Source organism: Muntiacus reevesi, chromosome 12 (assembly GCF_963930625.1).
Source record: "Muntiacus reevesi chromosome 12, mMunRee1.1, whole genome shotgun sequence".
In the NCBI taxonomy this organism is placed as follows: Eukaryota; Metazoa; Chordata; class Mammalia; order Artiodactyla; family Cervidae; genus Muntiacus; species Muntiacus reevesi.
This window is the reverse complement of record NC_089260.1, coordinates 16,722,693-16,735,209: the sequence shown is the minus strand read 5'-3', so window position 1 is coordinate 16,735,209 and position 12,517 is coordinate 16,722,693. Positions and strand designations below refer to the sequence as shown.

Below are 12,517 nucleotides of genomic sequence, written 5' to 3'. Positions count from 1 at the left end.
ATGGAAAATCCCATGGACGGAGGAGCCTGGCGGGCTACAGACCGCGGAGTCGCAGTGAGTCTGACACAACTGAAGCGGTTTAGCACGCACGCGGGTGCCTCGGTGTGGTGGGGGCGCGGAGGGCGGGAAAGCCGGGACGGAGCTAACGGCTCAGGCGGGGCCGGGGGTCTGCGGGGTCGCTGGGCGGCGGCCGGCGGGAGGAAGGGGCGGGGCGGCGCGGCGCGGGGCGGGGCGGTTACTCAGGGCGGGCAGGTCAAACCGAAGGAGGGAAAAGGCGGCGGCCCCACGCGGACCTGGCGTGGAGGTTGCCATAGCTGAGCATCCCTGGGGACGAGGCCGCGGCTCCTCGGCGGCGCTCGGGCGGCTGCGGCCCACAGATCCCCGCCCGGCGAGTCGCCGCGGTGGGCGCGGCCGCCCCGGGGCCCCCAGGTGGGCGGGAGCGGGGACGCCAGGTGTGTGAGGGCGGCCGGCCTCTGGGCGTCCCCAGCCCCGCACCCGCTCAGCTTCCCAGGGGCCGCGACGAGAGAGGCGCCCCGACGCGGTTCGCCTTCCTCTCGCTCTGGGTCCAGGCGACGCCCGCCCGTCCTCGGCCTGTCAGCGGCTTTCTGGGGCCCTGGGGCCGGCCCGGCCTCCCTCAGCCAGCCCGGCCTGGGGAGGGCCCGCGGACGCACGAGGGGCCTGGTTGACGCCCCCGGGGGAGACCGTTAACCAGCCACCCGCCGCCGGCACCTCGGGAGGGAGACGACCGCGCTGCAGCTGACCCTGCGTGGTCAGAGAGCCGAATTGGGGCCGTTTTCCTCTGTCCCGAGACTAGCTGGAGCACACAGAGATATAATTGCTGTTGTCTGGAAGGCTGGGGGGAATTCAAAATGATTTAGGTCTTTTAAAGCGTTAGAAAATAATCCCGGTAGCAGGTACTTGAGGTATCCTTCAAATCTTAGCGGTCATCGTGCTGCTACTGCACGTTTCCATTAATTGTTCAAAATTAGTTGTCTCTTTAAATGGTATTTCTTTGGCGTGAATTTTAAAGGTAAAGTGAGAAATTTCCTTTATCGGAAGCCTACGTAATGTTGGCGTCTAAGAACTCAAGATTTACTGATGGTAAGACGTTGCACTTTAACAAATGAAGGAAATTCGGGTTAAGTACTTTAATTACTTTAAATACTTCATTGAGTTAGCCAGTGGTTTTTTGTTTGTTTGTTTGTTTTTTTAAGCACTATCGAGATGTGTGTTCTTAATCCTTATCAGGAGCTTGGTTTTAAAAAATGAATGTTGAAGAGGCTTGTTTGTTTCATCAGTGAACTGTTGAATCAGTGAAACTGAGCAAGTCAACCGGCATTCTACGATTTTACATAAATACTTTAGAAGTTTGAAAAATCGTGTTTTGAGACCAGTATCTTAGGATGAAAGATGAAAAAAAAAATGACACCAGAGAAAGCACGGTGGAAGCAATTTCAAATGCGTAGATGAACAGAAGGAAAATCGGAAGCTTTTTGTATGTTTAAAGCAAGTGGTCTATGGTTTTTAGCCGGGAGAGTATTATATTTGCACCCTTGCATTTGTTTCCATCCATTTGCCTCTCAGGTTCCCAAATTCGAACATGGTGAGACACCTAGTGGTGAAGTAGAAGAATTAATTACATTTGTTTTAATTTTTTAAAGTTTTTAAAAAGTTTTAAAAAGGCTCGGACCTAACTACCAAGTGACATGAGAGAAAACTATTACTTAATAAAATGATTTTCGGAGCGTAGGAAACATTTGTGTGTGGAGGTGTAATTTGAAAACAAAAAATTGTTTTAAAGTATGAAATACAGAAAGCAAAATTTGGCTAGTAAGCAGGTACAGAAGAGATCAGTTGATTGTCACAATCTGAGGAAATCTAAATCAGAAGAGAACATGTGTGAGATTTACCAAAACAGAATATAGGTTTTAAAAGTTGAAAAACACTTACTTTGTCCAGTAATAATGGTCATTGCACCACAAAGAAACAATTTGGTTTTTTGGTTAGAATAGCAATTTTTTAAAAAAACTGATTCACTTACATGTTTAACTGATAGAACTTAGGTGTAAATAACTTTCACATTATACTCAGCTAACAATATATCTTCCCAGGATCTTTTAAATAGAGAAGAATCATGTGTTCGGTCTGGAGAAAACTTCAAAAGAATGACAGTTTTCTTAGTGTCCTTTGAATAATCTGGAGAAATGACTTTCTTATACTTTAAGATTTAATTCAAGTTTCTAAAAAGTTTAAGATTTAATTCAAGTTTCTAAAAGAAGGAATGCAGTGATACTGTTGAAAAGGTTAAAGAGTCAAGTATTTCCTTTAAAAAAAGTGAAATGTTTCCTAGTGTCCTTTCTTACAAATATAATACTGAATCACATTTCTTCTCTAAGTAATATACTTAAATTCTTTATTTTCAATTTAAGAATATTATAAAGGGTGGCTTCCCGAGTAGAAAATATTTACCAGATGAGACACGAATGAGTATAATCTGCCAGGTTTGAGATGGCCTGTAGGGCTTTGGTTCATTTTGGTTAGCTCAAGAATATGTTACTAATTTATCAGTGAGCTAAAGAGACTTTGCAAAGGCGAAAGCCTTGGAATTCAGACCTTGTGAATGGTCAGAAAGACCTGGTTTCTGAGACAAGCCCATGTTATGAATATGAGTAACATTATTCTAGAGTTGCTTTGCTGAATTGCAGTTTATCCTAGTGGCTGCACTCACTTGACCAGTGGCAAAATCAGCATATAGTTTTTTTTTTTAAGCATCTTTATTTACATTGCAGAACTCTGAAAGGAAATATCCACCTGACTAAATATAGGCCAGCACAAATAAGCTAGAATGTTAGAACTACAATAATGTACTTTAATGCTGTAAAAATCATAAGGTAATACAATCATCTAAAAATTATGCTATGAGATTTTTTTTTCCTCAAGTGTAGTTAATGAAAATATCTGTGCCTAGACTATGCTTAGTCAGGTAATCTGTGAATATTTATATCCTAGAAATTTTGGTTTTTATGATGTTGAAACACTGTCTTAAGTAAGATACACATGAGTATATTGCAGAGATTTGTTTCTTAAAGTAACTTTTTTTTATTGCTGTGCAATTTTCCATAATCATCTGTGCTCATAACAAGTATTTTGGTATTAGCTTCCAGACTATTAATTTCAAAGGAAGAATAAAATTTGTTTTCACTTTGTAGAAGCAGAGATTTTGAAGATGTCAGAAAGGCATTCAGGTCAAGCCGGTGCTGGAGCAGGAAATGAGGTGGACTCTCCTGTTGTCAGGGTCAAGTCCTCCAGCTTTGGAGACCTTTGTTCCACATCTTCTTTTCAAGATAGTGGCTACAGTGAGCTGTTAAAATCGTGCAGCTTTGATAATACAGATAAAGAATTATTTGGAAAAAAAGAAAGAGGCTCAACATTGATCCACGAACATCCTGAAACTTCAAGTTTGGCCTTAACCCATAGTTTAGAGTCTCCCACTCAAAGAAAGAGATTTGTCTTCCTCAGGAAGGAAAATGATAAAACCCCAGAACTGTGTGAAACTCCTAAAGTCAGTGGAAAAAAGCATTTGCTGCGCAGAAGATTGGACATATCTTTCTCTCTTCTAGACAGGGACTTTGAATCACAAAACAGTTCCCTCGAAAGTAGTACAAGCCAAGTTCCCAATTTAGAAAAAAGTATTCCAAGCAGTGCTTCAGGCTTTCCAAGGCAAGATAATTTTAGTTCTTCAGTTACTAGCACTTTGAGAACAGAAGAAGTAACTTCCAGCAGTCAAAAATTGAGACTTAATTTTTCTCAACAGAAGACTTCCACAGTGGATGATTCCAAAGATGACTATGGCCTCTTTGAAGTTGAATGTATATCTCCAATTCAGGGCAGTAATTTTAAAGACTCTATCACACATGACTTTAGTGACAGCAGTCTATGTATTAATAATGAGAATACATATCCCGAACTTCTGGGCTTTTCTGTTGGTGGAACAAGCTGTAGAACAGATGAGGACATATTTGTGACTCCAATCAGTAATCTCGTACCAAGTATTAAATTTAATGCAAGCCGAAGATTTTCTCCTTCAGCTGGAGTGAGACGCAATATTTCGACCCCTGAAGACAGCGGTTTCAACTCACTTTGCTTGGATAAATCAGAAGATTCCCTATCTGAGCAAGAGGGCTCTTTCCAAGAACTATTTCAGGAACATAAGGGAACTCTCAAAGTCAGGGACACCATAAAAAAGCCAAGGCGTCTTGGAAGATTGAGAAGACTGTCCACCCTTCGGGAGCAAGGCTCACAATCTGAGACAGAAGAAGAAAACCAGACCTACCTCTCTAGCTCTGAATCAACACCAGCAACCGCTTCAGACATTTCAAAGAGCCAGCCGAGCAGTGACAATAAGTGTGAGGATTTAAGCTTTAAGAATTTATCGAAGACCCCAGCCTTGCAATTAGTGCATGAGCTTTTTATGAAAAGCAAAAGGAAAAGATTCCAGCAAAACAGTGCACATGAATTGTTAGAAGAAAGGGACGGGGGGAGAATAGCTGTACTACAGCGTGTACTTGCAGGACTGATTGGCAAGAAAATGGGTATAGAAAAACTGGACATCTTAACAGAATTAAAATACAGAAATCTAAAGCATGTTCTTGCTATGGTTTTAGATTCCTTGACTGCGGAAAGCCTATGTAGGTAAGATTTTTTTTTTTCTTCTGAAATAAAACTGCCTTTTATCACTTTTTTTTTCTAAGGTGGAAAACTTTTCTGTTTGTAGCTTTTTAAAATTTTGTTTTATTATCTCTGTCTTGGTTACTTTTATATTTTATCAATGATGGTTAAGTGAAATTCTTCAGTGTCAGAAATTTCAGTATCTTGAATGCTGCTTCATAAGTAAGTAGAAACTGAGTCACATATATAGAAGTATTGAGGGTAGGAACTAGTTATAAGGCTAAATTGAGACTTTATACTGGCAGTTTTGCAAAGTGCAGGACTATCAGAAGACAAGCCCCATCGGTATGCCAGAACCAGGAACGAGAGAAGCCATGTGGAACAGGATTTCCGCAAGGTCATGGTTGAGGCAGGACAAGCGAGAGAGTCAGTTTCTTTTTCCATAGGTATATGTCAAGAGTTTGGTTCATTGTATCCTTACTCTTTTCTGGCCCCTACTTCTATTGAGACCCTTCTTCACCTTTCCCCCATAAACTAAGTGTAGGTTATTGTACAGAATTGTAGAATTTCATAGCTGGAAGTCTTCTGAAATGTCTAGTCCTATCACATATTTGCAGATGAGAAAACTGAGCTCTAGAGAAGTTAAGTGACCTGCCAACAGTCACTCAAGGAGATAGGAATGGATGCAGGTCTGTTACTGAACCCTCTGATTTCTAAGCCCATATTTCCCCACAAACTCTTGTTAAGGTTTCAGTCCTTTCAGCATAGTCTTGATCAGGAATGTCTTTGATGTAACTCAAGTAGGATAATAAGAAAGATTAATGACCTATATGTCTATGCCTTAAAAAATGTTCAAGTGAGATGAATTTTGTTTAAAAAATTAGGGATATGGCTATGATATAGGGATTTTGTTTTTACACAATGGAGTATTTGGTTACAGACAAGTTAAAACTTGGGTGACCCTTTTAAGTGCTCGCTTGTGGGACAAATGATATTCAGTCATACTGCGATGTAAGTGAAAGTACATATTGCAATAATCGCCTTCCCTGCTCATCCCTCAAGATTTCTAGTACTTGCACTGCAGAGTGCATGTGTAACTTGGCAGTGCGTATTCTTGGAAATATGAGAGACTGGACTCAGTTGAAGTAGCTGAGGCAAACATCCAACTATGCATTGATAGTTCATTTCTTCTCCATTAAAGAGTGACTTTCTGCCTGTTCTCTCCATCTGATACAAGGTGCCTATGTCAGCTTAGAGGCAAGGCAACTGAGGTGGCTGGAAGAATAGTAGTGTTGAGAACTCAGGTGTAACATGGGGCCCTCCATAAGCTTCTCCTAACCTCATTCACTTTTATTGATAAATAAGCACTCACTGGACATAAATTATGTTTTTTTCTTTAGCTGCTTTGTTCTCATAAACTTTGGTTTACAAAATAGGAACTTTGTAGTGCTGCTCATAATACTATTTATTATAGCTGACCCTTGGACAACCAGAAAATAGGGGCGCTGACCCTCTGGTGTGCAGCCTAAAATCTTTGTATAAATTATAGTCAGCTTTCCACACCTGAGTTTCCTCTGTATCGTGGTTCAGCACCCCTGGATTCAACTGACCAGGGACTGTGTAGTATTTACCATGGAAAAAAACCCACAGAGTTCAAACCCATATTGTTCAGCTATGTGCTTAGTCACTCAGTCGTGTCTGACTCTTTGCAACCCAATAGACTGTAGCACACCACACTCCTCTGTCCATGTGATTTTCCATGCCAGAATACTGATGTTCGGGGATCAACTGTATCTGCATTTAGAAGTTCTAATATAGGATTGATTGTTTTTGTGTTTATTTACTCAAAATGACAGATATTTGTTAAATACAATAGTAGGAGAAATTTATATAAACTCTTGCACTATAGCTGATAATCATTTGTGGCATGTCATGTTCCAAGTTTTAAATATTAGTGTTACATATAAGTTAAACCCTCTTAATCAGTCTCCCAGTGGACTCATTTGGGTTTATATGAAACTTTGTATTATTTCCTTAACTATTTATAAGATAGTAACCTATCAATATGATGCTGATGTATTTTAATAGGTCGTCTTTCACAGCTAGGCAAATCGAGTCATATTTTTAATATGAAATTTTAGCTTTAAATTAACTATCCAAAATCTTTAAAAACAAATTTCTCTTATTGCCATGTGTAAAAAATGCTAATTCTGTGGCATATATACATGAACTTGTATACATATATACAAGGACTGATCTTTTTGTTACAGTGTTTGGAAAGTGAGTAGAAATTGGCGTGAAATTATTGTTCAAGATAAAAAAGCAAATCGGAGGAGGAAATTACATATCACACAACTGAAAACAGATTCTGAGGTAATGTATATAATGCTATTCTAAAACATATTTGTATGAATATCTGATGATCACATATGTCTGGACAACCTAATTTGGTTTTCCTGCTATTCTTTAATCTTTCTTTATTGACATTCACTCATAAGTTCTTTTTTATTCCTTTGGCCACAGCACCCTCCTACAGAATCTCAGTTCCCCCACCAGGGATTGAATGGCAGTGAAAGCCCAGAATCCTAACTACTAGGCCACCAGGGAACTCCAGGAGTCATAAACTCTCTGCGCCCCCCCCCCCCCACCACCACCCCCAAACCCCATCTCTACCAAGTCCGTAAATGGAGTGGACTAACTGACATGAAGAACATCTTGCTGGGTTTTGTTGTTTAAGTATATATGCTGTTATCAGTATTTGATACCATTTTAATAGGATATGCCAGATCCTAATCATAATTAGATATTCTTATAGCATTTTCTGTTCAGTCTTTTATGTGCTTCCCTAGTGGCTCAGCCATAAAGAATCTGCTTGCAATGCAGAAGACCGCCTGCCAACACAGGAGAGGCAGGTTTGACCCCTGGATTGGGACGATCCCCTGGAGATGGAAATGGCAACCCACTTGAGTATCCTTGCCTGGGAAATCTCACGGACAGAGGAGCCTGGAGGGCTCCAGTCTATGAAGTTGCAAGAGTCGGACATGACTTGGTGACTAAATCATCCAGTCTTGATGTAGTATACTTGTAGTATACTCTACTCAAGTATAATCTTGAGTAGATACTATATGTCAGTTGCTCAGATTACAGTGGTGAACATTTTTGACATGATCCCTGCTCTCTTGGAGCTCATACACCTGATATAAACAGGTGATTACAATACAGGTGTGTTAGAGGAAGCTCAGAGTTATCTCTATTGGGACATTTAAAAGAAATGTTTGATACTTGGGGATCAAGAGAAGGAAAAAATGCATCTTAGCTGAGACTTGAATAATGAGTTAGACAGGAAAGTTTCAGCAGGGGGAATAGCCTGGAGGTGAGTGAGCATGGCACTCAAACTTGTAAAGTATCATGAACTTGCACTTTCTTAAAGATTTGAGGTCGAGCCCTGAAGTTATAAGAAAAATTTTTATAGAAGCCGATTAATTCTTCATGGGGACACTATTTTGTGTAATAGCTATCTGATGACTCTAGTACCCATATTTACTATCTATTCAACTTTTAGACCTTACTTAGGCATAAATACAAAGAGAAACTCAGAATTAACTTCCTTATTCTAGTAAAAAGTATGTAATAACACAAGTAAACTTATAATTTGGCTAAATATAATTGAAATGAAGCATGTTGTGTTGTGCTTAGTCACTCAGTCATGTCCGACTCTTTGCGACCCCACAGACTATAGCCCGCTAGGCTCCTCTGTCCATGGGATTCTCCAGGCAAGAATACTGGAGTGGGTTGCCATTCCCTCCTCCAGGGGATCTTCTGAACCCAGGGATTGAACCCAGGTCTCCTGCATTGCAGGCGGATTCTTTACCATCTGAGCCCCCAGGGAAATGAATCACAGTATAAACAAATATGAACACCCAGATACAGATTGAGGGTTTTCTCATTTCACGGAAATATTAGGGACTTCTGTTAACTAAAATATTGAATTTCTATTTTATTTAAAGACAAGTTTTATCTTCTCACCTATGATAATCCTTTACAAGCTACTTACTGCTGCAGCTACTGACTCTGGGAGCTTGTAATATTAAATATATTAATTGCCTTCTTAACATATCTTTTTCGAGTGGTATCCTACTGCTAAGGACAGACCAAAAAACAAATTTTTAAGCAAGTACCTATTCATATTAAGCTTTTAGCTCCATGCATTCCTTACATTCTATGTGAAAGAAACATGTGGTTGAATTGGCAAGCCTTTGGGTAATTCTAGATAAAGTATTCTACTTTATATCCTGGCTACCACTTTTTAAAAACAGCTTGGTTTCCTAAAGAACTCTGTTTTTTTCCTTACTTGAGTTTTTCCCCTTATTTTGATTTGCTTTAAATTTTTTAAAAAGTAAAAACAAGTACATGGTTTAAAACATGAAATTGGACTTTGAAATTTATAACAAAACATGTATTTTCCTGCCCTTGCTGCTCTTGATTCTTGCCTCATGAAGGCAATCAGTTTCAACTCTCTAGTTCTTTTTCCTTTTGATATTCACCTGCATATTTCTGAATGGCATGTCTTCACTGCTATTGCTTATTTAGTTTTTTCTCTAAAAAAATAGTTTAGTTTTTTAGTTTTTTCTCTTATTTAGTTTTTTTAGATTAGTTCTCTAACCTCTCACTACTACCTGTCTACCTGGCTCTTCTTCTGAAGTCTTTTCTCCTAGTTTATGAATGTAATTACACCATCATTAGTGAATCAGGATTAGGTGCTGACATTATTAAGACTGTGTTGAGATTATTATGACTTTTTGACAGCCATAACGTATAGTACAGTATGGTTATACCTATTACACCTTTTTTCTTATATAACTTTTACCCTCACAGTTAATAAGTTAATAATTGCCCAGTTTCTTTCTTTTTCCTCTCTTTCCCTTTCTCTCTCTTTCTCCTTCTCTCTCTCTTGCTCTTTCTTTCTTTTTAGTGTTTCTCTATACAGATGCCTGATTCACCATCCACCAGAACTGGAACTCTCCTTTGTATAAGTCTGAACAAATCAGGTATTCTACCTGTTCCTTCTTTTCTTCAGAGACATCATTCCAGATGCCCTTTGCCCTCTTGTTCCTGAATGAACTGGCTGCTTTCTACCTGCACTATCCTAATGTATATCATTAACCAAAACAGAAAAATTATAAAACAAAGTTGTTAGATGGTTTTCCTCACGTGTATAGTGTCACTGAAAGATCCTTACGTGTGAAAAATAAAAGGCACGTGCACCAGTTACATGTAATAGGATCTCATTTTATCTGTTTTCCTTGCAGCAGTGAGAATGACCATAAAATTGGAATATTACACTATTTCCATCAAATTTCTTAATTTACAGTAGTCTTTACTGTTTACTTATAATCATGGAAATGAACAACAATAAGAGACTCCCCTTTCACATTTAAATATTTTCTAGTATGGTAATGGTGCCTGTATTTTGAAAAATGTTGATACTCACAAATATTTGCCTTTGTTGACTACTGGACCTTACACTGTTCAGAGGTAGTAGCCCACATTTTAAGCTCCGGGAGGATAGGGGTTAGACTGTGCTATTCACTTGGCACCTATTAGATGAAATCTTTGTTAAATGAATGAATGTTCTTCTATGGCTGAAATTTGCTTTAACAATATATCTCTATTCATTTTTTGGTGCATGCATCATCATTGTGTTTGCCAGCTGCATGGAAATCCAATGGGTGTTTTCTTTTAGAGTAGTCTTGTGTCATATGCTTCTAGCCTAGGCGGCAAATCATTTATAGGATGTAACATAAGATGTATTAAATCCTTGAGTAAGTTCAACTGTATTCATTCTAATTTCTAAAAACCAGTATTCATCCATTACACATATGCCAATGTTGTTAAGCTGTCAATTGCATAATTTTTCATGGCCAGCTAGCTTTATTCCTATACTTATCCTACTATCATTTCTTGTGTTTTACCTCTTCCCCCTTTAGGAAACAGTTCTGGCAAAGGGAGACTGTCAAGGGAGAGAAAACACAATTATAGTTGGACACTCAGGAAATTCACCAATAGTACTTTTTATTTTAATAATTAGTTAAGAATTCCAATTTGTTTAAAAAAAACTACAATGTTTTTTCTTATTTCCAAGCTTAACAAAATACAAGGCTATAAGGATTATTCACTGAAAATATTTCTTGGCTAACTATTTGAGTAATGTGGAAATCCAGCTCAAATAAAAGACATTTTTTTTCTCCTTTTAAAATATCAAAGCTGTTTAAACTCAAGTGTAAAAATGAATCAAGTTTTGCAAGTATTTGGTATTTGTAAAAGCCAACCAAACAAACTGAGTTTCATGGTCTAACCAGGCCCATTAATTTTCTGACATGTGACTGAAGTAAGAAATCTTTACAGAATTCCATGAGGTCCCATAGCAGATTTTGAAAAAATTTACCTCCTCTTACACCTTGGCTTAAAAGGGGACTTGATAAACTCTGATCTGTGGGCCAAATCCTGTCCATCACCTGTGTTTTTATAATAAGTTTTATTGGAACAGCCCTGCCCCTTCATTTACATATCTCTGTAGCTGTGTTTGCTAAAATGACAGTTGACTAGTTTGCAACTATCTGGTCCTTTCCAGGAAAAGTTTGCAAACTCATGCGTTAAACAGAAAAATAACCAATGATGCAAACTTAAAGCTAGCATTTATTGTTTCAACTTTGTATTTTCCTTTGACTTTTAAATGCTAGATATTTTTTTTTTCTCTAAAAAGGAATGATTTAGGGAGAAAATTCTAGTGGTGCAGAAACCACTTCCAAACATGTTACATGTGCATCTGAAAGCTCTTCTGGAACTTCTGATATGACAGTGTTGACCCCTCTTGTCTTTTACCACAGGGGGCTATATTAAATGTTGAGGATGCCGCCACTCGGCTCCATCTCTTAAATCGATCAGCTTTAAGGTCTGTGCAAGCACAGGCTAGGACACCAGGTTTTCAGAAAGAACAAGCTTCAACATTTTCTCCTTGGGGAGAAGTTTTGACACCTATAGCAAACTCTTCTGTTACTCACTTAAGTAGTAAACAGGAAGAATATGTCAAGGTGAGTATTTATCATAAGTTATTAGAAGTAAATATTTACAGAGTTTGAAATAAAGCTGTCCTCTATGCGAAAGTGGAAGATTTAGTGTGTGTGCTTTTACTGCAGGTTGCCAAAACACTTTTTATTGATGAAGCGTTAAAACCTTGCCCAAGGTGCCAGTCCCCTGCTAAGTACCAGCCTTATAAGAAAAGGGGGCTATGTAGCCGCACTGCCTGTGGCTTTGACTTTTGTGTGCTATGTTTGTGTGCTTATCATGGGTCTGAAGAATGTAGTAGAGGAGCAGCAAAGCCAAGAAATAGAAAAGATGTTCTTCCAGGAAGTGCCCAGAGTAAGCGGAATTTAAAACGCCTTTAAAGAGACTTTAAATATAAAAGAAGCATTCCCTCTGAGCAACATTTTGTGTGATTTAAAATTATGAGTATTTTGAAAGCATGCAAATCTCCCCATCAATGACAGATGATGATTTGTTTCCTGTTTTGTATATATTATGATCCATGTCATTGTATGTTTTCTTTGAAGTAGTGAGTTTTGCAAAAAATCTAATTTTACTATGTTGTTTTTACTCATTTTAATAACTTAGTGTTTTTAAATAAAGAATTTTCAGTGTTATATGTATTTAACTGTTTCATGTAAAATTTGAAAACTGTGCATTTCATCACTATGTGTTGAAATGTTCTTCAGTAATCACTTTTCAAAAATAGTTTTCCAGATAATATTAAAATTTTTGAACTTGAGACAGATGGCCTTATAGATTTCAA

At 38.6% G+C, this 12,517-nt stretch overlaps 1 protein-coding gene across 1 annotated transcript; it reads left to right on the top strand.

Annotated features, from left to right (window-relative positions):
• FBXO43 (F-box protein 43) lies at positions 1-12,194 on the top strand. The gene is made up of 7 exons (XM_065902587.1): positions 1-252; positions 315-681; positions 1,060-1,101; positions 3,210-4,692; positions 6,939-7,041; positions 11,556-11,759; positions 11,865-12,194. The coding sequence occupies exons 1-7, from the start codon at positions 1-3 to the stop codon at positions 12,111-12,113; spliced, it is 2,700 nt and encodes an 899-aa protein (XP_065758659.1). The 3' UTR covers positions 12,114-12,194.
• The last annotated feature ends 323 nt before the right edge of the window (positions 12,195-12,517 follow it).

Excerpts from the sequence above, each read along its gene's own strand:
- FBXO43 (XM_065902587.1), top strand. The coding sequence starts at position 1 with ATGGAAAATCCCATGGACGGAGGAGCCTGGCGGGCTACAGACCGCGGA. Across the intron at positions 682-1,059 it reads GCGGACGCACGAGGGGCCTG|CCTACGTAATGTTGGCGTCT; the intron begins GTTGACGCCCCC and ends CTTTATCGGAAG. Across the intron at positions 11,760-11,864 it reads AACAGGAAGAATATGTCAAG|GTTGCCAAAACACTTTTTAT; the intron begins GTGAGTATTTAT and ends CTTTTACTGCAG.